Source organism: Suncus etruscus, chromosome 11, assembly GCF_024139225.1.
Source record: "Suncus etruscus isolate mSunEtr1 chromosome 11, mSunEtr1.pri.cur, whole genome shotgun sequence".
NCBI classification, from domain to species: domain Eukaryota; kingdom Metazoa; phylum Chordata; class Mammalia; order Eulipotyphla; family Soricidae; genus Suncus; species Suncus etruscus.
Window position 1 is genome coordinate 75,517,848 of NC_064858.1, and position 24,828 is coordinate 75,542,675.

General features: G+C 48.7%; 2 protein-coding genes across 7 annotated transcripts in view; one reads left to right on the plus strand and one right to left on the minus strand.

The window, feature by feature from the left end:
* PRPF40B (pre-mRNA processing factor 40 homolog B) overlaps window positions 1-12,562 on the plus strand; it is a 36,529-nt gene extending 23,967 nt beyond the window's left edge. For 4 of the 5 annotated variants that reach the window (XM_049783368.1, XM_049783369.1, XM_049783371.1 and 1 more), the window contains 8 exons: window positions 9,470-9,586; window positions 9,734-9,871; window positions 10,068-10,163; window positions 10,389-10,475; window positions 10,644-10,821; window positions 11,640-11,701; window positions 11,798-11,941; window positions 12,023-12,562. In XM_049783368.1, the coding sequence (XP_049639325.1) occupies window positions 9,470-9,586; window positions 9,734-9,871; window positions 10,068-10,163; window positions 10,389-10,475; window positions 10,644-10,821; window positions 11,640-11,701; window positions 11,798-11,941; window positions 12,023-12,115 (915 nt within the window). In that variant the 3' untranslated portion in view covers window positions 12,116-12,562. Of the gene's footprint in view, window positions 1-9,469; window positions 9,587-9,733; window positions 9,872-10,067; window positions 10,164-10,388; window positions 10,476-10,643; window positions 10,822-11,639; window positions 11,702-11,797; window positions 11,942-12,022 lie in introns of those variants that run through there. The other variant, XM_049783372.1, reaches the window with a different exon arrangement.
* A 237-nt stretch (window positions 12,563-12,799) lies between these two features.
* Window positions 12,800-24,828, minus strand: part of FMNL3 (formin like 3) — a 72,590-nt gene continuing 60,561 nt past the window's right edge. The window contains exons 11-27 of one of the 2 annotated variants that reach the window (XM_049783644.1): window positions 23,776-23,886; window positions 23,328-23,477; window positions 22,833-22,934; window positions 20,990-21,269; window positions 20,284-20,352; window positions 20,072-20,196; window positions 19,683-19,885; window positions 18,187-18,421; window positions 17,969-18,037; window positions 17,791-17,871; window positions 17,179-17,308; window positions 15,754-15,914; window positions 15,458-15,559; window positions 14,837-14,929; window positions 14,467-14,590; window positions 14,275-14,376; window positions 13,553-13,676 (exon numbers count right to left, since the gene is read on the minus strand). In XM_049783644.1, coding sequence (XP_049639601.1) covers window positions 14,285-14,376; window positions 14,467-14,590; window positions 14,837-14,929; window positions 15,458-15,559; window positions 15,754-15,914; window positions 17,179-17,308; window positions 17,791-17,871; window positions 17,969-18,037; window positions 18,187-18,421; window positions 19,683-19,885; window positions 20,072-20,196; window positions 20,284-20,352; window positions 20,990-21,269; window positions 22,833-22,934; window positions 23,328-23,477; window positions 23,776-23,886 — 2,127 coding nt within the window. In that variant the 3' untranslated portion in view covers window positions 13,553-13,676; window positions 14,275-14,284. Of the gene's footprint in view, window positions 13,677-14,274; window positions 14,377-14,466; window positions 14,591-14,836; window positions 14,930-15,457; window positions 15,560-15,753; window positions 15,915-17,178; window positions 17,309-17,790; window positions 17,872-17,968; window positions 18,038-18,186; window positions 18,422-19,682; window positions 19,886-20,071; window positions 20,197-20,283; window positions 20,353-20,989; window positions 21,270-22,832; window positions 22,935-23,327; window positions 23,478-23,775; window positions 23,887-24,828 lie in introns of both variants that reach the window. The other variant, XM_049783645.1, reaches the window with a different exon arrangement.

Consider the following 24,828-nt stretch of genomic DNA (forward strand, 5'->3'; position numbering starts at 1 on the left):
GGCCATTTTCACACTCAGAAAAAAAAAAGTTCAATCCTTGCCATCTCATATGGTCGCATGAGCCTGTCAGGAGTGATTTTTGAGCACAAAACCAGGAGCACCACTGGATGTGGCCCCAAAACAAACAAACAATATATGTGCTATTTAATACACAGGCTTAAGATAGAAAGGAACTAGAAGCAATACCAAACATAAGCAGGCAGCCACAGGTAGTTTCCTTTGTATATTTTAGAAAAATTTGGAATCTATTGACATTTTAAAATAGACTGGGGACTGGAGTTATAATACTTATAGTTAAGGCGCTTTCCTTGAGTATGGCTAGTCCCAGTTTAATCCCTATGGTCCCATGCTAGGAGTGACACCTGAACACAGCCATGAGAAGCCCTTAAACACCGTTAGGTGTGGCCCCCAAATTCAAATAATAATGAAACCAGAGATTTTTTTTTTTTTTTTTTTTTGGGCCACACCCAGCGGTGCTCAGGGGTTACTCCTGGCTGTCTGCTCAGAAATAGCTCCTGGCAGGCACAGGGGACCATATGGGACACCGGGATTCGAACCAACCACCTTTGGTCCTGGATCGGCTGCTTGCAAGGCAAATGCCACTGTGCTATCTCTCCGGGCCCGAAACTAGAGATCTTAAGCTTTTCTTGAAACACCAAACTAATAGCACCAGAGGGTAGTCAGTGGTTGAGATGTCTTGAGTAGGGACAAGGTGTCCCCATCACTCATTTCCCTGATATGACTGGGTTTAGCAGCATGTGCTTGTTACTTTTTCTTAGACCTGAATATTGAACATTCCATATGGGAAGTAGGAAAGTGAGTGATGGACTTTACCCTTAATTAACCCTAAGGGTACAGAATGTTTTTTGGTGGGATGAACAGGATAAAGGTGGACTATCTAAGACACAAGTCCAGTTTTACTAACACTAGGTGTGTGACTTGGGGCAAATTACCTTAATCCTTTATCTTATTTTTTGGTTTCTGGGCCACACTTAGCAATGCTTAGGGGTTACTCTTGGCTTTGCACTCAGAAATCACTCCTGGGAAACTGAACTACAAACATGTTTGCAATCATGCTGCTTAAATAAAGATACTATTAAAAAATAAAAAGAGGGGCCGGGGGGCCGGGCGGTGGCGCTAAAGGTAAGGTGCCTGCCTTGCCTGCGCTAGCCTCGGACGGACCGCGGTTCGATCCCCCGGTGTCCCATATGGTCCCCCAAGCCAGGAGTGACTTCTGAGTGCATAGCCAGGAGTAACCCCTGAGCGTCACCGGGTGTGGCCCAAAAACCAAAAAAAAAAAAAAAAAAAAAGAGGGGCCGGGCGGTGGCGCTGGAGGTAAGGTGCCTGCCTTGCCTGCGCTAGCCTAGGACGGACCGCGGTTCGATCCCCTGGCGTCCCATATGGTCCCCCAAGAAGCCAGGAGCAACTTCTGAGCGCATAGCCAGGAGTAACCCCTGAGCATCACAGGATGTGGCCCAAAAACCAAAAAAAAATAAAAATAAAAAATTAAAAAAAAATAAAAAGAAGGGGCCGGCAAGGTGGCGCTAGAGGTAAGGTGTCTGCCTTGCAAGCGCTAGCCAAGGAAAGGACCACGGTTCGATCCCCCAGCGTCCCATATGGTCCCCCCAAGCCAGGGGCAATTTCTGAGCACTTAGCCAGGTGTAACCCCTGAGCATCAAATGGGTGTGGCCCGAAAAACCAAAATAAATAAATAAATAAAAAGAAACAACAAAAACAAAAAGTGTTTTTCTGACTAAAATTTAAGGGGTCATCATAATGGGAAATTTATAAATTGTAAAGGATTTTAAAATACTTGTTATTACACAAATTTTGGTATAAAGTTTTGCTTTTTTTACATACAATAATTTACTGGGGCCAGAACGATGGCATAAGCCGTGGGGCATTTGCCTTGCATGCGACCAACCTGGGAGGGACCTGGTTCGGTTTCTGGCATCCCATATGGTTCCCCAGCCTGCCAGGGGTGATTTCTGAGTGCAGCCAGGAGTAACCCCTGAGCACTGCTGGGTGTGGCCCAGAAACCAATCAATCAATAATAAATAAAGTTAAAAATTTTTTTTACTTTAGGCCCGGAGAGATAGCACAGCAGCCTTTACCTTGCAAGCAGCCGATCCAGGACCAAGGGTGGTTGGTTTGAATCCCGGTGTCCCATATGGTCCCCCGTGCCTGCCAGGAGCTATTTCTGAGCAGACAGCCAGGAATAACCCCTGAGCACCGCCGGGTGTGGCCCAAAAACCAAAAAAAAAAAAAAAAAAAAATTTTTTTTTTACTTTAGAGGCCAGAGTGGTAGCGCAGCAGTAGGGTGCTTGCCTTTCACAAGGCTTACCCAGGATGGACTTTGGTTTGATTCCCGGCATCCCATATGGTCCCCCAAACCAAGAGCAGTTTCTGAGCACATAGCTAGGAGTAATCACTGAGCATTACCAGGCGTGACCCAAAAACGAAACAAAAAAAATTTTTTTTTACTTTAATCGATACTGTATTGAGAACCTATTTTATATTGCTAGGATGTATACCATTACAGGTCAATAAACAATAATGATACTTATTGTTATTTAGGGTAGGAAACATCCCTTTAATAAAGTGAAAGTAGATCTCAATATACAAAAGGAAAAAGAAGGGCTGGAGCAGTGGCGCAAGTGGTGAGGCATCTGTCTTACCCATACTAGCCTAGGACAGACCACAGTTCATCCCCTGTGTATGGTCCCCCAATCCAGGAGCAATTTCTGAGCACCTAGCCAGGAGTAACCCAGAGCATCACTGGGTGTGGCCCAAAAACCAAAAAAAAAAAAAAAAGAGAGAGAGAGAAAGAAATCACTTCTGGCAGGTCCAGGGGACCATATGGGATGCTGGGGATTGAACCTGGGTTGGTTGCATGCAAGGCAAAAAACCTACCTGCTGTGCTATCACTTCAGCCCCCAAATTACCTAATTTCTTGAACCTATTTCTTGGTACTTGGGGTTAAAAAGGTCTGAAAATAAATGTAGAAATTTCCCATTGCATGTATTTATTTGAAGTTCTATGTTTTGCCTTACAAATTCACATAGGTGTTGCTCATTAATATTGTATTAATTCTTATTTAATATAATTATTTTATTTTGGGGGGAGGCCACACCTGTGGTGCTCCTGGCTCAGCACTCAGGGATCATTGCTGGCAGGCATGAGGTACTAAATGGGGTGCTAAGGACCAAGCAGGGATAAGGCAAACCTACCTACTGTAGTATATAGTACCTATTGTACTATCACTCCAGCCTGTTATTTTAAAATTACCACTAATGGGCTAGAGAGACTACTCAATTGACTAAGTGTATACTTTTGTATTTGGGAGGCCTGGGTTTCATCCCATGGTCCTCTGAGCCTGGTGTATGGAGTAGCCCCCAAACAAAACCAGTTGCCCTTGTTTTATTATTATCATTTTGGTATTTTAGACACACCTAATGGTGCTCAGGGGTTACTCCAGGCTCTGCACTCAGAAATGACTATTGACGGTGTTTGGGGAATCATATGAGATGCTAGGGATTGCTCCAGTCCCCCAGGTTCCCCTTCTTGGGCTCATGTCTACTATTAATTTCAAGGCTCCTCTGTCCAAGTTCCCACCTGTATCTTTTTTTCCTGTATCTCATTACTTGTTCCAGAGATTGACACTTAAGTCTTCTCTTACAGCCCAACCCAAACTGTGCCCAGCATTGTCCACTCCTTCCTAACTAGTCCCTTACTAGGAGAGTTATTTCAGACACTTCACATTCAGCCCACTCCCACAGATCTCCCAGGCCCAGGTCTTCCATTTTCCAGCTGTTTCAGTCCAGGACTGTTGGCATTAACTCTGGCAAGAGAGATACCATGAGAGTGATATCCTGGTAATGGCAGAGGCTTTTACAATATGCTTGCTCTCTAGAGAGAAAGACTGTTTAAAAACTGCTCTCTCAGGAGGTGTGGAGACAGGACTCTATAAGGAGAGAACTATAAGGAGAGGACTTCTGCAGGTCTATCAGTAAGACCAGCCACTCTCGTTTCATAAATGAAACATGCAATAAAATGTAGCTATGTTGAGATTACATATTGAGGTATTGAGCTATACCCATCTATGGTCAGGAGTTATTCCTGAGTCTGCACTCAAGAATCACTTCTGGGGCCCGGAGAGATAGCACAGCGGTGTTTGCCTTGCAAGCAGCCGATCCAGGACCTAAGGTGGTTGGTTCGAATCCTGGTGTCCCATATGGTCCCCCGTGCCTGCCAGGAGCTATTTCTGAGCAGACAGCCAGGAGTAACCCCTGAGCACAGCCGGGTGTGGTCCAAAAAAAAAGAAGAATCACTTCTGGCAGTGCTTAGGGGATCATATAGGATGCCAGGGATCAAACCTGGGTCTGCCATGTGTAAGGCAAGTGCTCTATCTGCTGTACTATCTCTCTGGCCCCCGGATTTAATCTGTTAGCTTGTTGGATGATTACCCTAACTTAAAATAATAGATGTACATTTTCTTCCCAGCTCTACATTACTTTTGAAACTAATTCCCCAAATGAAATATTGTCATTATCTACCTACCAACTTCAACTTACTCTTTTTCCTCAAATTACCACCGAAGAATCTGAACCAGAGTGATAGTATTATGAGTAGAGCCCTTGCCTGGCCTGTGGCCAACTCAGGTTCAATCCTTAGAACCCTGATGGTCCCCTGAGCCTGCTAGGCATGATCTCTTGAGTGCAGAGCTAAGAGAAAATCTACATCCTGAGTATTGTTAGGTGTAGCCCCCAAACCAAAATAAATAAAAATTTGTCAATTCTGAGTGTTTCCTACCTCAGAATTTGTTTTGTTTTTTTGGGCCACAACTGGTGCCGCTCAGGGGTTACTCCTGGCTATATGCTCAGAAATTGTGCCTGGTTTGGGGACCATATGGAACAACGGGGATCAAACTGAGGTCCATACTGGGTCAGCTGCGTGCAAGGCAAACACCCTTACACCGCTACCGCTCTGGCCCCTAAATTTTCATTCTTAACACAGAAATATTTTTCAATTAAAAAAAATATTGAGGCCGGAGAGATAGTGTGAAGGTAAGATGTTTGCCTTGCATGCAGAAGGATGGCGATTTGAATCCTGGCATCCCATATGGTCCCCTGAGCCTGCCAGGAACGATTTCTGAGCATAGAGCCAGGAGTAACCCCTGAGCGCTGCCGGGTGAGACCCAAAAACCAAAAACTTAGAGGCTGGAGATGCTAGCACAGTGGTAGGGCATTTGCCTTGCACAGAGCTAACTCAGGATGGACCCAGGTTCGATCCCTGGCATCCATATGGTGCCCTGAACCTGCCAGGAGCGATTTCTGAGCACAGAGCAAGGAGTAACCCAAGGGCCACCAAGTATGACCCAAAAGCAAAACAAAACAAAATCTTTTTATTTTTTTTATTTTTTGGGCCACATCCGGCGGTGCTCAGGGGTTACTCCTGGCTGTCTACTCAGAAATAGCTCCTGGCAGGCACGGGGGACCATATGGGACACCGGGATTCGAACCAACCACCTTTGGTCCTGGATCGGCTGCTTGCAGGGCAAACACCGCTGTGCTATCTCTCCGGGCCCACAAAACAAAATCTTAGTATGACCCAAAAGCAAAACAAAACAAAATCTTAGTAAAAATAGGCCTGAGATATAAGTACTGTGGATAAAGTGCTTGCTTTACATATCGTCAATCTCTTGTATTCCATATGGTCCCTGGAGCACAACTAGAAGTAATTTCTGAGTGTAGAGGCAGGAGTAACCCTGAGCATTGCCAGGTGTGACCCAAAATAAAAAAAAAATCTTTGTAAAGTGTCCAGTGAGATAACACAGGTCAAGTCCAAACATTTTGAACATAGCTCATCCCACTTCCACTTCCAGTACCTCAGGACCTCCCCAGAGTACTATCAAATATACCCCTAGAAACTCCTGAACACCTCTGGGATGATCATGATAGTTCCTAGCACCACAGGGCCCTTGCGGGACTAGATCTTTAGGCCTTACCATGGAACAACTAGTCTTATTACCTGAACAACACCAAGATTGCTCCCTGAACACTGACAGCCACCTTTCCCTTCCTAAAAAGTCCTTGTTAGGATCTTTATGTATACGACTTGAAAATAGAGAAAGGAGGAGCCAGAGTGATTTCTAAGTGCAGAGTCAGAAGTAACCCCTGAGTGCTTGCCAGGTATGACCCAAAAACCAAAAGAAGAAAATAGAGAAATAAAGGGTCAGAGAAATAGTATAGTGGATAGGGTTCAATCCCTGGTATCATCTGTGTTCCCAGAACACTGTCAGAAATTAGCCTTGTGGGGCCGGAGAGATAGCATGGAGGTAGGGTGTTTGCCTTGCATGCAGAAGGACGGTGGTTTGAATCCCGGCATCCCATATGGTCCCCCAAGCCTGCCAGGAGTGATTTTTTTTTTTTTTTTGGTTTTTGGGTCACACCTGGCAGTGCTCAGGGGTTATTCCTGGCTCCAGGCTCAGAAATTGCTCCTGGCAGGCACAGGGGACCATATGGGACGCCGGGATTCGAACTGATGACCTTCTGCATGAAAGGCAAACGCCTTACCTCCATGCTATCTCTCCGGCCCCGCCAGGAGTGATTTCTGAGCGTGGAGCCAGGAGTAACCCCTGAATGCTGCTGGATGTGACCCCAAAACAAACAAAAAATTAGCCTTGCACAGCTAGGTGTCATTCCTCCAAAAGAAAATAGAGGAAGGAGTTAAGTCATCCTTGCCTCATTCTTCACTGCTAGACCCAGCCACTAGGAGGAATCATAAATAAATAAAAAAAAAAACAAAAAACAAAAACAAAAACCAGCTGAGACACTCTTGGCAGGTCTCCCAGAGAATCCAGTGCTGCTTCACCATCTCAGTGACATTCCCACAGCCAGGTAGTGGTATGTACTAGGGGTGCGAGAGTAATCAGAAGAGGATGGTCCTAATTACCTGTCACTGCAACTTCCTAACTCCCACTGAGTCCCATATCTTTTTTTTTGGACTACACCTATCAAATGCTCAGTTACTCCTGGTTCTGCACTCAGAAGTTATTCCTTGGCAGGTTAAGGAGACCATATGGAATGCCAGGGATCAAATTTGGTTTAGCATGCAAGGCAAATGCCCTACTTGGCTGTGCTGTCACTCCAGCCCTGGAGTTTCACATCTTATCTCTAAGGCTATATGGACAGAGCCTGAAAGGTGCTACTCTACACTCACCACTGTTCTAAGGCATCATTTGAGCATATTCCCTAGTTTCCTGTGATTTACAAGATAAAAATATAAATTTTATTTATAATTAATAAATGATTAATCATTTAATCATTAATTTAATCATTAATCATCAATAAATGGACATGTAGAGGCCCATCAAAATTGGAACTAGTTAGGGAGTCATAATATGGTATCATATCTAAGGGCAATTGGGGGCTGGAGAAATAGCACAGTGGGTATGGCATATGCCTTACATGTGGCTGGCATCCCCTAAGCCTGCCAGCAGTAATTTTTGAGCACAGAGCCAGATGTGCCCCCCCCCAAAAAAAAAAACAGGGTGCCTGAATTAGCAGTTAAGACATGTGTGCCCTTTGGGAGAACATCGTGTTTTGGGGCCACACCCTGGCAGTGCTCAGGGGTTACTTCTAGGTCTGCACTCAGAAAGTACTTCTGCCGATTACTGAACCCCGGTCAGCTGTGTGCAAGGCAAACGCCCTACCAGCTGTACTATTGCTTGGCCCTGGCCCCATAGTCACTCTGCCTAGCTAGCGACTGAAAACGTGGGAAGGTACGTGTTCCTGCCTTATTTCCTCATCTATAAAATGGGTGAATTTTGTGTATTAAGTTGTGAGAAAATAGGTCAGTTGTTACAGTAATGGCTCACTCTGGCTTCATCGCTAGCACTAAATATGGTTCCGAGTCCTGCCAGTAGTGACCCCTGAACACTCCCACTATAGCCTGAACCCGGATACCTACTATTTACTATTTATAGTGTATTAATTATAGGAAGCTTAAAACTTACTCCTTTTCCTTTTGCGGCATTTGAAGATTTAGAAACAAAAGAACAAAGCTTGAAAGGCAGGACACAGTAGAAAGAATGTTCTAGGTTAAGTAAGGCTAAGTGAGACGTTCAAGCCAGTGAAGAAGTGAGGTTGAAGCTTTCTAGAAGTTCCAGAGATCGGCACTAGATTCGATTCTAGAAGTGAGGTAACTGATGCTTGAGGCAAGGGAGAGGAATGTGGGTTGAAGATGTCTTTAGAACATGCTTCTGCTGTGGTGGAGGAAGCAGCCTGAGATTGTGTTCGTTGATTTAGCCAAATTTCAAGTATTAGTAGCTCTATGTACCATGGTTTCATCTTGGGCTCTAAGGAGATGCTTTCATAAGCTGCTGTATTGGGATATGCAGACATGTTCATACGCAGTATAAGCTTGGCCTATCATGCTTTCAAAATGTGGTATCATTTGGGGAATGCCTGCTTGCGTATATAGCCATTCTGTATCTGGTAGAGAAACTGATCCATGGTCATTGGGATTAAAGTGCCCAAGTGACTTTGCTTTGCATTTCAGGAATGAGGCTATTGTCAAGACCAGGCTAACTGCTCTGGCTTCTCCTGCATTAAATTAGGGGATTAGGACCTGTTTTTCAGAGTAGATACCTGCAGATTGAATGAGCTGTGTTTCAGGCTCTGAGGATAGTGCATGGCACTTAGTTATCTCTTAGAGCCAGAAATGGGGCCCAGCCTGCAAGTGTCAGTGAAGACTGCATGGAGGTACTGAGCAGCTGCAGAACCTGAAAGCAAAGGAAGAAAGAGCTCATTATGAGAAACTTAGCATCAGTTTGCAGACTGGGACACACACACACACACACACACACACACACACACACACACACACACACACACACACACACACCATCCTAGCTTCCTGTGATAGCTAAACCAAAGGGGTTCACATGGGGGCTTGGCTTATCTTTCTTGTTTTATTGGTTTTTGGACCACACCTGGTAGTGCTCAGGGGTTATTCCTGGCTCTGCACAGTACTTCGAAACTATGTGGGATACCAGGGATCGAATCTGGGTTGGCAGCATGCAAGGTAGATAAGATACTCTGCTTGCTGTGCCACAGAACTTGTGTTTTTTTTTTTGTGTGTGTGTTTTTTTTTGGGGTTTTTGGGTTACACCTGGCAGCACTCGGGTTACTCCTGGCTCTATGCTCAGAAATCACTCCTAGCAGGTTTGGGGGACCATATGGGATGCCGGGATTCGAACCACCGTCCTTCTGCATGCAAGGCAAACGCCTTAGCTCTATGCTATCTCTCCGGCTCCAGAACTTGGTTTCTTAAGTATGAGCCTATCTTCTGGAACAGTGGAGTTTCCTGCATACTTCAGAGTCCAAACCTGCTGCCTGCTGTGAAGGTCAGCTTTGTGCCTCAGGCTGGTGGTGCTCCACTGCTAACTGTGCTGCTGTGCCCACAGGACCGGGGATTTTGTGTGGAGGTGAACACAGCCTTTGAGGACTTCGCCCACATCATAAGCTTTGATAAGAGGGCTGCTGCGCTGGATGCAGGCAACATCAAGCTGACCTTTAATAGTGTGAGGGACACTCCCATTTAACACTGACCCTATTTGTGGAGTGATAGAAAGTCAAATCCCAACTTCCTACCTCCTGAGGTTTGCCTTACTGAATCCTGGGCATTTGCCCTGCTGGGTGACCCTATTCTGTGTGTTTTCTGCTTCTAGCTGCTGGAGAAAGCAGAGGCACGAGAGAGAGAGCGGGAGAAGGAGGAGGCACGAAGGATGCGGCGCAGGGAAGCTGCCTTTCGAAGCATGCTGAGACAGGCTGTGCCTGCTGTGGAGCTGGGCACTGCCTGGGAAGAGGTCAGGACTTCAGTCCAGCACATCACTATTACCGTAACCTCAATCCTGAGGACAGCCACCACTGGAGGCCTGCTCCAGTCAGAGCATAGCTCTGAGCACTCCTGCTCCTTCCTCTGCCCCAGCCCTGCCCTGTGCTCATGGCGGCACCCATGCTATGCTGGGGCTGATCTGATCAGCAGTGCTCTCCTCATTCAAGGTCCGTGAACGCTTTGTATGCGACTCAGCTTTTGAACAGATCACCCTGGAGTCGGAGCGGATCCGGCTCTTCCGGGAGTTCCTGCAGGTACTAGAGGTAAGGCAGAGCTTTAGGTCCTTTGCATCTCTCCTAGGCTCAGATACCTCTGACCTCAGCAGAGACCTCAGTGACTTCCCTTCTCTAGAGCTCTCCATTCCCTGGACAACTAAGAAGGGGAGGACTTTGGGGTCCCAGGGGACAGGCAAAAGCAGATGTGGAGAGGCACGATCCTTCCTGGAGCTAACTCTGCTGCCCTCCCATGTTAATTTCTACCTCTCCCAGACTGAATGCCAACACCTCCACACCAAAGGTCGGAAGCACAGCAGAAAGGGCAAAAAGCACCATCACAAGCGTTCCCATTCGCCCTCGGTGAGTTGAGTAGATGGAGGGGGTTTGGGTTGTCTTGAGAAGGAAGAACTATTCACTTTCCTCCTGTGTCACCGCATGTGAGATTTGAGGACCTTGGCTACTTGTAGACCTGAGAACTTCACAAACCACAGAACCTCTGTGGTGATAAGTCTCTGTTGCTCTGCCTAGGGCTCTGAGTCAGAAGAACAGGACTTGCCTCCATTGTCTCTCCGGCCACCCAAGCGGAGAAGGCGAAATCCTTCGGAATCAGGCTCTGATCCCTCTTCCTCACTTGATTCAGTTGAAAGTGGGGGTGCTGTCCTTGGAGGACGGGGCTCCCCATCCTCCCGTATTCTCCTTGGATCAGGTAAGTAGTTGATATAAACGTTGGACTCTGGGGCCGGAGAGATAGCACAGTGGTAGGCCATTTGTTTGCCTTGCACGCAGCTGACCCAGGATGGATGGTGATTTGAGACCCGGCATACCATATGATACCCCGAATCAGCTAGGAGTGATTTCTGAGTGCAGAACCAGGAGTAACCCCTGAGCGCTGCTGGGTGTGACCCAAAAACAAAAACAAAAAATATAAGTTGGGAGCCGGAGTGGTGGCGCAGCGGTAAGGCATTTGCCTTGCACGCATCTGACCTAGGACGGACCCGACTATAGTTCGATCCTGGCATCCCATATGACCCCCAAGCCAGGCGCAATTTCTGAGCACATGGTCAGGAGTAACCCCTGAGACGCTCAAAATCCAAAAAATAAAATAAAAGTTGGCCCAGGGGCCAGAGAGATAGCACAGCAGTAGGGCTCTTGCCTTGCAAGTAGCTGACCCAGGACCAACGGTGGTTCAAATCCCAGCACTTACATGGTCCCACGTGCCTGCCAGGAGTGATTTCTTAGCAGAGAGCCAGGAGTAATCACCCCTGAGCGTCGCTGGGTATGGCCCAAAAACAAACAAAAAAAAAGTTGGCCCAGACTGAGAGGAGCATTGGTGATTGTCCCTCCTTGAGACTAGTAGAATGAATCGAGAGAGCTGTAGTTGTCAGGGTGTTGGAACTCCCTACCTTTCCTGCACAGTTACTCACAGGATGAATTATCTGAACAATGAGCAGACAAATGATAGCAGGGGAAAGGGTACATACTCCCTTTTCCCATGGGATTTAGTGGGGATTTTTCTATCTCCAGATTATGGCCTTCGAAAAGCCAAGAAACCAAAAAAGAAAACTAAGAAGAGAAGACACAAGTCGGTGCGTAGAGATGGAACTTGGGCCCTATTGTGTGAAAGTTCTTCCACCTGCTTCCTGGCGGATGGGACTGAGGAGGCGGGCTCTGAATTCTTTCAGAACAGCCCTGAAAGCAACACAGACCCTGAGGAGAAAGCTGGCAAGGAGAGTGATGAGAAAGAACCAGAACAGGACAAGGACAGCGAGCTCCAGCGGACAGAGCTCCATAACTGTTCCCCAGGCTTTGGGATCAAAAAGGAGAAGGTGAGAGCCAACCCACACAATGCTATCCAGACTGTGGCCCTTGGGGGATGCTTTGGGTGAGCTCTGCCTTTGCTTCACCAGACGGGCTGGGATACATCAGAGAGCGAGCTGAGCGAGGGTGAGCTGGAAAGGCGACGGCGGACACTCCTGCAGCAGTTGGATGACCACCAGTGAGCTTAAGAGCCACTTGCCTCAGATCTGTGTGAGACTCTGGCTCCTAGGTCACTATCTGCCCCAACACCTTCCTTGGTCTGGTCTGGGCCCACTTTTTCTCAAGTAACCCCACCCTTTCACACCATTGTCAGCCAGACCTTGAGGCTGTTCTTGGTGTTCAAGGGTCTCTGGCTTCCTGGACCCTTGTATGCAGTCCATACCCTCAGCCCAAGACCAGAAACTGGTGGTATGGGTAGGTAGTGCCATTAGCTACAAATATGAGAAGGGGCCTTTAGGGATTGACTGGTGGTCACCAACCGGGTGGCATCCTTACCCTCTAGCATCAGTGCCTGCTCCTGCCTTCCCAGGCCCTGGGGTTCACCACTTCTTCCTTCGCTCCAGGACCTAATAATATATGTGTGTGTTTGGTTTTGTTTTTGTTTTTTAAATAACAAGATTTATAACATGGCTGTGGCTCTTTTGTCTTCAGAGGATGCTGAGGGGGCTGGGATGGATGGTGCACACTGGCCAGTAGAGGGCAGTAGAGTGTCATACTAGGCGTCTGCCTTTTGTGTGATTAGAAGCTACCAGGTTTTCTGGCCTTCCCTGGGCAGTGAACAGCTCTACTGTCTCTTTCTCATTCTGTGATTCAATCCAGGCTGAAATAGTTTACCCACATTCAGAAACAGAAGACAGAGTCAAGCCTGCTGCTTTAAGCCTTTGTTGAAAGAAAAAGTCTGGGTTTCTGTACAAAAGAGGAGGTGGTACATGTACAAAAAGGAACAAGCCCCTTAGATTCCTTTCCAGGGGCTGATAAGAAACTGGCAGTAACTATGAAACTAGTTAGCTGTGACCACCACAACCCCTGCCCTCTGCCAAAACAATAAAAAACCCTAGTTGAGACAAGACGGTCAGATCCTTTCTCTAGCCAGCATGGGTTGATGCAAAGACTACCTCCAGCCCAGTCCAGCCAGGACAGTCATCCTAGAGTGAAGAGCACCAATAAAGAGGTTTGGTGGATAGGTGGCACCCCTCTACTATTCTCACTAGACATAGCTAGGCAGGCCAGACATTGGAGTTTCTTGCTCCTGGTAAAAAAGGATCTGGTGTGACTGACAAGAGCCAGAGTTTCCTAAGGTAGACACTTCTGAGCAATAGCTGACCATTGCCCCTGAGTAAGAAGGAGGTGGGGGAAAGGTACACTTGCTTATCCCTCTCATCTTCTGACTCAAGAGACAGGGTCTTTGGTGCCCATTTAGGTTAGAGCTGGGACTGGTTTTCTCCAGCTGAGTGTCCCTGTAGGGAAAGAAGACTTAGGACAAGTGCAATACTGGAGGCACCAGGGAAGTGCCAGGCCCTGGAAGACCTAGTTTAGTGCCCAGTAGTGTCTATACACAGGGTTGAGAGCAGCACCTCTGTGCTGGGCTTGAGCTGATGTTAGAGCTTGTAGAGGACTCAAAGAGAGCAGAAGTGCTTCTACCACCAGGAGGGTCTCAGTGGGGGCCTGGAGCTCGAGGGGGGCCACTGGGTGGTGCAGAACTCCTGGCTTGGTGGTGAACAACAATGGAGTGGTGGTGAAGGCCTGTAGGGAAGAGAAAAGGCTAAGAAGAGGTGGGGGTAGAGGTCCTGGACAGGATGCCTCTTGCAGAAACAAAACCCTCAAGGAGCAGTCAGTCCCCCAGGCAGAGCCAGAGGGAGGTAGGAGACATGGTCAGGGGCTGAGCTCTGTATTTTCAGGGATCCATATTGGGTGTCTTTGGAGAGTGAACAGAAAAATGCCAGAAACTGGGAAGAGAAGGCAAAAGCTACTAACCTCAGAACCAGAAAGGTCCTGAGGTAGAGGCAGGGACAAAGGATACTGGCCCAGCAAGAGTGCCTCAGTGCTCAGGTAGCCTACCTGCCCTGGCACAGTTCTTGATCCATTCTAGCAACTCCCCAATAAGTCTTAGTAGAAGCCAGGACAGCATTAGTAGGGTAGATACCATTTCCCTGAGAATACATGCAGGGTTATGTCACTTCTTAAAAGCATGGGGCATGCAAGGAGAGAGAGATACATGGCCCCAATCACCACAAGGCTCCAAGATCAGCTTCCAAGTCATGCAGGGGGAGGGAGTAGGGGCTTGGACCCCAGAAAGTCCTGGGAGGTGGGCATGCAGTGGTGAGCTGTTGGTGCCCAGTACCTGTCAAAGGCTAACAGTTTGACTCATCGTGATGGGCTGCCTCACAGAAGAAGCGTGAGCCCCGCTTGGCTGTGCGGGCCGTGAAAGGGACACTCTTCAGCACTGTGGCCCAGGAGAGAGACACAGTGATCAGACCCCAGGGAAGTACAGTTGGGATTTGGAATGGGCTGAGTCGGGGGGAAAATGCCACACCTGTGATGATGTCCTCAATGGTACCATCTTTCCCTTCGTAAACAGGTCGGTGCTCCTTCGCTTGGCGCCGCCTTAATTCTGCAATAAGTTCCTGCTGTTGCCACTTGTTCCGCTGAGCTGGGGACTAGACACAGAGCATTGAAAAGAAAGGGAATTATCAGGATGCAGTCTGGGGACAACTTGGACAGTACAGAAGCCCAAATCTATCACTTCACTGCTCAGTATCTTCTCCCAGTGCTCCCTCACAGCCCTCTAGACTGTAGCCTCAAACCCTCAGGGTAGTTTCTGGGCTCCAGGCTTCCATCTCTCAAAGTACTCCCTTATATCCATCTAGGTTCTTTGTCCAGGCCCCACTTTTGGTTACACCCACCTTGGCATCCAATTTCTTGGCTTCCTGAGCCAGCTGCTTCTCCCGCATAACTTCCTCCTGTTTCTTGCGGGCTTCATTCTCCTGTTCTGCTTCCTAGAGCCATAGAAGGGGATAAGTTCACATAGGCTATGAGGGAGGGGCTGACAGGGTGGAGAGTGGGTGGCAATAGGACTGCTAACCCCAGGTGGCCACCCTCTGGAGGGGCACTTCCTGCCCCAAACAATGACAGGAAGGGCCTAGGTTCCTACCCTGCCCACCAGTTCATAGCTAAGAGGCCTGAGGCCAGCTTCTGTCACAGCCTCCTAGGACTCACAGGAGATGGAAAAGCCCAGACTTCTCTCCCAAAACTAGTTTTCTCTTGGCTAAAGGCATCTTTTTAAAGCTTCTTCCCCCCCCCCTAAAAAAAGGGGGGGGCCCCCGGAGAGATAGCACAGCCCGATGCAGGACCTAAGGCGGCTGGTTCGAATCCTGGTGTCCCATATGGTCCGCCGTGCCTGCCAGGAGCTATTTCTGAGCAGATAGCCAGGAGTAACCCCTGAGCACCGCCAGGTATGGCCCCAAAACAAAACAAAACAAAACAAAACAAAACAAAACAAAAAATAAAGCTTCTTTTCTGCTTACCTTGTAAGATCGAACGAACCGAACAAAGACTGGGAAGAACACAGAAGGAGGTGTGGTCTTGGGACTCTCACCAAAGTAGCGAACAACTGCATTGTAGGCCTCCTGGAGAGGGGTGAACAAATGGATCATCCTGATGGGCTGATCTCCAATGGCTAGGCAAACCCCAAGATCCCTACCTCAATACCAGAAGCCAGTCACATGGAAAAAGTTTCTGATTCGAGTACAGGAATATAACCACATAGGGGGACACAGTATCCTGGCCCTCCCCTCTTCCCCCACTACCCTCCTGTGCTTGCCTCGGCTGTCTTGGCATCACGCTGCAGCTTGTCCAGCTTGCCTTCATTGGTGCTAAGGAAGTTCCGAAGGATGCTATGGTCGTGTATGCTGCATTCACGCCGAATCAGCTCCATGCCCCGGCCCAGCTCCTTAACATCCAGCAGCACGTTCTCCAGAGACACTGTGGTCACCAGAGCCATGGCTGAGGCCCACGTGGGCCTAATAATGCCCACCCCAGGGTGCAGGGATTCTGGCCCTCCCTCTGTATGGGTATCCTTGGCTCTTCATGCCCCAGATTCCTTTGTGCAGAGAAGCACATCAAGCTAGTTGGACTCTCTCAGAGACAAAGAAACAGAACTGTGAGTACATGCCTCTAAATAGCAAGGTAGCAGAAGACAAGACAGAGAACTAGTCTTCAAAACACGCTGCCTCAGGCCTGCCCCAGATTCCATGAGTGGGGGAAAAATAACAACTACCTTACTACCTTTTTTCATTTGTTTAATTTTGGGCCACACCTGGAGATGCTCAGGGACTACTCCTGGGTAGGTGCTTGTGGGTCACATGGGGCCCCTATGTGATACTGGGGCTCAAGTGCAGGCCTTCCATATGAAAAACTGAAGTTCAGGGGCCGGGAAGGTGGCGCTAGAGGTAAGGTGTCTGCCTTACAAGCGCTAGCCAAGAACGGACCTCGGTTCGATCCCCCGGCGTCCCATATGGTCCCCCCAAGCCAGGGGCGATTTCTGAGCACATAGCCAGGAGTAACCCCTGAGCGTCAAACGGGTGTGGCCCAAAAACCAAAAAAAAAAAAAAAAAAAAAAAAAGAAAAACTGAAGTTCAGGCTACAGAACTCTCTGGCCCCTACCTTACTAACTTATGCCTTGAGATAGGGGTATTCTAGGGGTTGGGGGTCATTGTGTGTATGTGTGCATTCTAGGGGGTAGGGGGCATTGTGTGTTTTGGTTTTTTTTAATTTTTAATTTTTGGGCCTCACCCTGTGATGCTCAGGGGTTACTCCTAGCTATGAACTCAGAAATTGCTCCTGTCTGGGGGTACCATATGGGATGCCGGAATTTGAACCACCTTCCATTCCTGGATCAGTTGTGTGCAAGGCAAACGCCCTACCACTGTGCTATTGCTCCTGCCCCGTGTGTGTTTTCTAAGCACTTCCTGTACACCATGGAGAAATGACTTAGGGCTAACTAAGGAGCTGAGGGTCAAGAGCCACTGCTGCATTCTTCTGCTGGTTCCCACGCACTTAGCCTGGTGGGTAGGTCTGGTGCCTGCAGGAAAGCTCCTCTAGGTGGCCCCTACTCATAGCCCAGCGGAAAGCTTTGAAGTGGTTAGAAAGAAGACAACATAGCAGAAACAAAGGACTGCATGTGCTCCCTCTCGGCACAGCTTCCTGGGATTGTCCTGGGCTTGACGCAAGAGCAAGCTTCCCTCACCTGCCGCCGCCTTCTCCACAAAGTGCAGCTCATGCCAAAAGTTTGCCAACTCTGGGTACTTCTCCTTCACTGTCAAAGCGATGAAGTGTAGCAAGGTCATCTTCCTGTCAGTGGACTTGGTGTCCAGCAGCTGGGAGAGTGGGACAGGAGTGATTATGAGGCTCAAGACCCTGGTTCTAGGGACTAGAGTGATAGCATAGTGGTAGGGCTTCTGCCTTGCATGCAGCTGACTTAGGATGAACCCGGGTTCAATCCCCCGCATCCCATATAGTCCCCTGAGCCTGCCAGGAGCAATTTCTTAGCACAGAGCCAGGAATAACCCCTGAACACTGCTGAGTATGGCCCCAACCCCCCAATCCCAAGACCCTGGTTCTAGGACTGGAGTAATAATACAGTGCCTAAGATGTTTGCCTTGCATCCTGCCAACCTGGGTTCAATCTCTGGCACTTCATATGGTCCTGTGAGCCCACCAATAGTGATCCCTAAGTACAGAGCCCAGAGTAAGCTCTGATCACCTGGGTATGGCATGGGATGGGGGTAGAGGAAAGGACTCTAGGTTCTATCACTTTTGCCCCTCAGCCTAACTGGTCCCTAGTTGCCCCACCATCTCACCAGGTCCAGGCTCTGGAGCTTAAAGCCATACACAGCTCCTCGCTTGCTGCTGTTCATGTAGTTTCCCAGTGCAAGTATGATCTGTGCAAAAGATGCAGTGTGGAGGTGAAACCAAGGCTCCTTCTTATCTCAACAGCTGTGGGCTCCTACTGCACGCCCAAGTACAAACTCTCCTCACCTCCAGCATCTGTTTCAGCTTCTGTGAGGACTTGACAGAGGCAGAGGCTGCAATGATGGCATTAAGTTGCTAGAAAGCAAGAAGAAAAGCTGATAAACCCAGGCCAAGAGATCAAATTACTGACTTTCAGAAAGGTTGGGCAGGACAGATGAGCAATAGCCTGAGGGGCAGCTACCACAGCCGATAATATAAGCCTATAATTTGGTTGGGGGTCATACCGGTGTGAGCATCTGCAGGTTATCCTGGAAGTTGCCCAGGAAGGCCATGCCTGCCATTCTCTGGGTCAGCCGCTCCACCTTGCTGAAGAGCAGCATGAACCGGTCCTCAGCTGCCAATTCCTCCAGGGGCTGCCGTTCCCGCTCATACTGCCGCAGTAGCTTCACCTCAGCCTCTGTAGGTAGGAAGCGCATCAGGCACTCCACGAAGTCCACAGGGAGCGTCTGTAGGTCAAACCTGCATTAAGATGAAGAAACTTTTTTTAGGTCTTTTTAATTGAATTACAAAGTTATCATGATTGAGTTTCAGGTGTACAATGTTCCAACACCAATCCCTTCACCAGTGTGCACTTCCACTTTAGGTCTTGAATGTGCCCACATTACCAGCCATCCCTGTTATCCCCAACTTCTGGAAGGACTTGAGGGTGGAAGTGGTGAGTGACAGAGCGAGAACCCACTGCCTTATCTTTTAGTGACAATTCAAGAGGAACATTCCATGTTTTGCTGCTCTCAGAAGTCTTAACACCTGAGAGAGGCTCTGGAGAAGCCTGACAGACTTCTGTGCCCTGCCAGGTCTTCCCCCCCACCCCCACCCCCGTGACTCCTAAGGCAACTGTCAGTCTCATATGCTGCTTGCTCCAGGCCAAGCTGACCCTGTGAGTCAAAGGTAAGCTATCACTTCTGGGAACCTTTCCCTGATCATAAACCTCAAGCTAGGTAGTCGCTTTGTTCTCCAAAGTATTCTGCTTTGGGGCCGGGCGGTGGCACTGGAGGTAAGGTGCCTGCCTTGCCTGCGCTAGCCTAGGACGGACCGCGGTTCGATCCCCCGGCGTCCCATATGGTCCCCCAAGAAGCCAGGAGCAACTTCTGAGCGCATAGCCAGGAGTAACCCCTGAGCGTCACAGGGTGTGGCCCAAAAACCAAAAAAAAAAAAAAAAAAAAAAAAAGAAAAGAAAGGCAAAACGCCTTACCTCCATGCTATCTCTCCGGCCCCATAAATATATACATATTTTAACTTCACTTTCTGGGCATTAAGAGATAAGAAAATCTGGGCCCGGAGAGATAGCACAGCGGCGTTTGACTTGCAAGCAGCCGATCCAGGACCAAAGGTGGTTGGTTCGAATCCCGGTGTCCCATATGGTCCCCCATGCCTGCCAGGAGCTATTTCTGAGCAGACAGCCAGGAGTAACCCCTGAGCACCACTGGGTGTGGCCCAAAAACAAACAAACAAACAAACAAAAACAAAAACAAAGTATTCTGCTTCTCTGCCATCTTGGTGACAGTCAACCTGAGTTACTGGACTACTCTACTTCCCACCAACTCACACCATGATGTCACTGAGTAAAGGTGCTGGCTTAGCTCCTCACACATAGCCCAGCACACAATAGTATTTTCTGGCCAAACCAGTGGATGACTGAGGGATATAAGTCAGAGGCTGCCTAGGTGAAGAACTGGGATATTGACAGCTGGGGACCAGAACAAGGGAAGGGGCTGCTCACGTGTGGATGGCCCTGCAGATCTCCTCAGCTGAGCGGCCAGCCTTGCGCAGAGTGATTGCCAGGTTCTTGGCACGATTGGCTTCTAACAAGGTAACCTTGCTGGCAGCCTTTTGAGCTGTCTTGTTCTTGGAGCAGATGAGGTCAAGTGCAGGGCCCTGGGCTTTTGTCTTGAATAGTTCCTCAAACTTATCCAGGTCCAGGTCCTGGTAGAAATGGCAAAGAAAACTACTGTGGCCTCACATTACCAAAGGAACCCAGGCTGTGTGGGCTCAGCCCAGGTTCAGATTCATGGAGAGTGATTAAGGACTTTCCCAAGGTCAGGATATCTGACTAAAAGGATAACTACAATGCCCCCAAACCCATATCTCTGGACCCCCAAGCCCTGCTACCTCCAAGATCTTTTCATCATCAAGTTCGCTGAAGACAGTGCCACTGATCTGGTTGGGTTTTAGTGCTGTCCAGTTGAAGACAGGCAGCCGGAACTTGGTCTTGATAGGTTTCTTGATGCGAATGGCTAGTTTGAAGAGTACCAGTGAGGCACTGACCAAAGACACACACCTCCATTACTTACTAGCCCTGCCCAGAAATCTGCAGCACTCACCTGACAGGCCTACTGTCAATACCACAGAGGGTGGAGCACCAGGAAGAGGTGGGGCTGGAGGACACTTGTCTAGAGGAAGAAAAAATGTCCAAAGACCTCTCAAAGGCGTTACCTGGGTCAACTCACCCATCCTAAAAATACTCTCAAAAAAAGAACTGGCAGGAAGCTTTTACAAGAGCAGAAATTGCTAATCTACCTCAGGGGTTTGTTTGTTTGTTTGTTTTTTGGTTGGGGGGCCACACCTGGTGGTGCTCAGGGGTTACTCCTGACTCTGTGTTCAGAAATCACTCCTAGCAGGCTTGGGAGACCATAGGGGATGCTGGGGATCAAACCCAGGTCCATCCTGGGTCGGCCGCATGCATGCCGAACACCCTACCACTGTGCTATCTTTCGGGTCCGTTAGTCTGCCACAGTAACAGCCAGAAGTAGTGCCCCACTGCCATATCACCCCCATCCATTCTCGCCCCGCCTTTCCTAGCTGTACTACCACCAGTCAACTGGTCCCATTGCTACCAGCTTGGCTGCTCTCACTCTCCTTCTCTGACCTAAGCTCTCCCCTGGGCTTTTTCCAGAGGAATTTGTACTAGAGAGCCCTTCCCTAGGAGCCCTCCCTTAGACTGCTCCCTTCTGGCCATATTCCCAGCTTTTCTGGTTGCTGACTGGGATTTTTGTCTGGTGCCCCTCCAACTTCCAGGGTTCCACTTACCCGGTAATGGGGGTGGTGGAGGGGGCAGTGGAGGTGCTGGTGGTGGAGGCAGAGGTAGAACCTCCTCAGGAGGTGAAGCTGGAGTCAGGAGGTCCAGTTCGGATGGTGACAGGCCTTCACTCAGCTCCGCAGGGCCCACCCGAGTCAGGATCTCACTACCTGCTGACTCCAGACCCTGAGCATTGGGTTCCAGGTGGCAGTGGCGCTGAAAGGCTTCCTCTTTCTCCTTAATGAGCCGCCGAAGGGTGTGTACCTGGTGGCTCGTGTTCTCATAAGTCTCCTATGAGACAGATATTAAGGAAAGATTGGTGGAAGAAGTGGGCAGGAGGGCCCTTCAGGAGTGAGAACAACTCAAATGTCTCTCAATTAAGTTTCAGGAAGGTACTCAGAGAGTGGCAGAAACCTAGGGGAGCTGGAAACAAAAGAAATAACATATGGGGGCCGGGTAGGTGGCGCTGGAGGTAAGGTGTCTGCCTTGCAAGCGAAGGACCGCGGTTCGATCCCCCGGCGTCCCATATGGTCCCCCCAAGCCAGGGGCGATTTCTGAGCACATAGCCAGGAGTAACCCCTGAGCGTCAAACGGGTGTGGCCCAAAAACCAAAAAAAAAAAAAAAAAGAAAGAAATAACATATGGGTAAAAGAATAAATCTGCCAGGGCCAAAGATAGAGTATAGCAGAAAGGTACGGTCTTTGCAAGAGGCAGACCTGGGTTCAACCCCCAGTCTACCCAAGTTCTGCTATGAGTGATCTCTGAGTCAGAAGCTCTGAGCACTGCCTAAAACAAATAATGAAATCCCCTCAAACCCAAAAGACTCTGTATGCCTTAGTGAGTAGTGAAAAGTGCCCCACTGATGACCCTAAGTATCCCCTTCCAAATCAACTGGTCTCTATCACCACCAACTCTGCTGCTCTCACTTCATTTGGGAAGACCCCCTTAAAAAAGAACCTGTTGTAACAATCTCTGTGGCCCTAGACCATTAGCCAATTAGGTAGACAAACACTGTGCTTTGTCAACCAATGGTGCTATATTCCTCTGGGGAAAAAGTGTAGGTTGGGATATAATTTTAGAACTCACGTGGTTAGATGAGGGGACAGAGAAAACACTAAAATATGAGGCAGCCTTTTGCTCCCCATAAGTTATATCCTGTGAATTACTCAAGAAACAGCCCAGAGCACTGAAAACTCCAAGCAGATTCATTCTGTGGGAATGGGGAACACTTAGGGGTACAGTCGAGGGAAGGCCATGAAGAAGAGGTCTGGATTGCTCCCACATCTGTCCCACCTCTACTGCATGTATGTAGTTCACTCTGGTTTCACCTTTCCTCTACAGCTAAAACATGAGGTGAAATCATCAACAGATCCTCAGAGTACTTTTTTTTGTTTTGGGGCCACACCCGGTGATGCTCATGCATTACTCCTGGCTATGCGCTCAGAAATTGCTCCTGGCTTGGGGAACCATATGGGACGCCGGGGGATAGAACCTCGGTCTGTCTTAGGTTAGCCACATACAAGGCAAACGGCCTACCGCTTGCGCCTCTCCGGCCCCCACAGAGCACTTTTTTTTTTGGGGGGGGGCCACACCCATTGATGCTCAGGGGTTACTCCTGGCTAAGTGCTCAGAAATTGCCCCTGGCTTGGGGGGACCATATGGGATGCCGGGGGATCAAACTGCGGTCCTTCCTTGGCTAGCGCTTGCAAGGCAGACACCTTACCTCTAGCACCACCTCACCGCCCCCCCACCCCCACAGAGCACTTTTTAAGGGTACATTTCAAGAAGAAAAATAAGTTCCCTGGACTCTGGCCCCTAGGACCCGCCAGGACCATCCTTCTTAGACCAATGCACCTTGATGTTCTCCAGTTCCTTCTCCCGCTGCAGCAGCTGCTTCTCTAGTTCTGCTACTCGCATCATATTCTCGTTCTCTAGATCCAGAAGCTTCTCTGTAAGCTATAGGAAAAGGAAGTTCAGGACTAGCCTTCAAGTCTGGGCACTCAGCACAGCCCAAACCCCAGTGAGATGGGCGCCTGACTAGACCACCAGGGGCTCCCTTAGTGACATGTCACATGGCTTTCCTGTGATGCTCCCATGGACCTACGTCTGAGAGCACAGAAGTCAAAACCAAGGCAAATGCCACTCATGAAGCTGTTTCCCAGCCCATGTTGGAGACCAGGATTAGTGTCCATCTGTGGGCAGCCCTCAGCCATGCAGGTTCTTAAGAGCCCAATAGGAAGCCCCAAGAAGCCTTCCCCGGGCTCAATCTGAAGGCAGCAGATCAGCTCAAGATTCCTAAAACTCAGATGTCCCCAACAGTGGTTCTGGAAGTAAAACAGAATTATGTACATGAGAAACGTGCTCCTCCAGCTCCTCCACCTTCTCCAGGGCCACATTCTTGGTCTCAGCATCCTCCAACAAACCCCCAACATCAAACACATTGTCCAGGTAGGCCTGAATCTGCACTTGCAGCTTCTCACTTTCCGTGTGCCGTGACTTCTGGGAAAGAACAGTGAGAGTAAAGGTTGATGGGGGGCAGGTGCAGGACCTGCAAGCTTCCTGAGAATGCCTTTTCATCACCCTCCATGACCACCTTTCGGAATGTGAAACTTAAAGTTTCTACTGTGGCTGCCAGTCTGTCCCCTGCACCCACCTCCAGCTGCCTGACTGTAGAGACCTTGAATCCCAGGCCAGTTCCACTGTCAAACACAACTAAGACTCTTGGAAAAGAACTCTTTTGTACAATGGAACAGGTCTGCCCCAAAGTTGTTCCTTTGAGGATGCAAGCCCAGCTCACCTGCAAGAACTCCTCCAGCCCTAACTTTGTAAACTCATACTGCAGGTGGACCCGGAAATTCATATCCTCCACTGAGTGCACCACAATGTTGATAAATTGCATGCAGGCCACCTGGAGAAAGGCAGGGCAAAGGGCGGAAGGGCGAGGAGAGACAAAGACAGGAAGGGAGGTGGTATTAGACCTGTCATCATCAGGAACGAACAAAAAAGTCAAATCTTTCTGGGGGCAATCTGAATATTTTACTTATTTATTTATTTATTTATTTTTTGAGGGGGCTAAACCCAGTGGTACTTAGGGTTTACTTCTGGCTTTGCACTCAGAAATCACTCCTGGCAGGCTTGGGGGACCATCGGGGGATACCGGGGATTGAACCGGGGTCCGTCCTGGATTGGCTGCGTGCAAGGCAAATGCCCTACCGCTGTGCTATCACTCTGGCTCCGATCTGAGTATTTTAACTTAAAAACGGCCAAGCTTAATATTTGGTGTATAAAGACAATTACATAGGAAAGTCATGTGAATGAAAAAAGCTCTCTGAAGAGGTATTTCAGCAAGCATCTGAGACATCTTATAATACTTCAAACTGAAGGAAAGAGAAGTTAGAGGAAAAAAACTGAGAAAAGAAAAGCACAGGGGTAATGCCCTTGCCTGAATCAAATTCGATCCCCGCCATCATTATGTTCCATTGAGCCCCTTCAGGAATTGACCCCTGAGCACAGAGCCAGGAGTAAGCCCTGAACACCTCAGGGTGGCCCCAAAATCAAAAATATAAAAAAAGAAAACCAGCTCAGGAAGGCTACAAATCAGAAGGCAGTAAGGTCACAAATCTGAGGGAGGAAATATAGGACTTGAGACATACAACTTCCTAAAAACTTTCTGAGGTGGAAGAATGAATAAGAATCCAAGTAGGAAGAATTATCCTATGTTTTCTTTTCGTTTGTTTGTTTGTCTTTGGTGCCGAAACCCGGGAATTATCCTATATTTTCTACAGACTCAAACTGCACTGGTAGCCTGATTCTTGCTGTGGATCTTCCTGACCTAGGCACAGCAACTCAC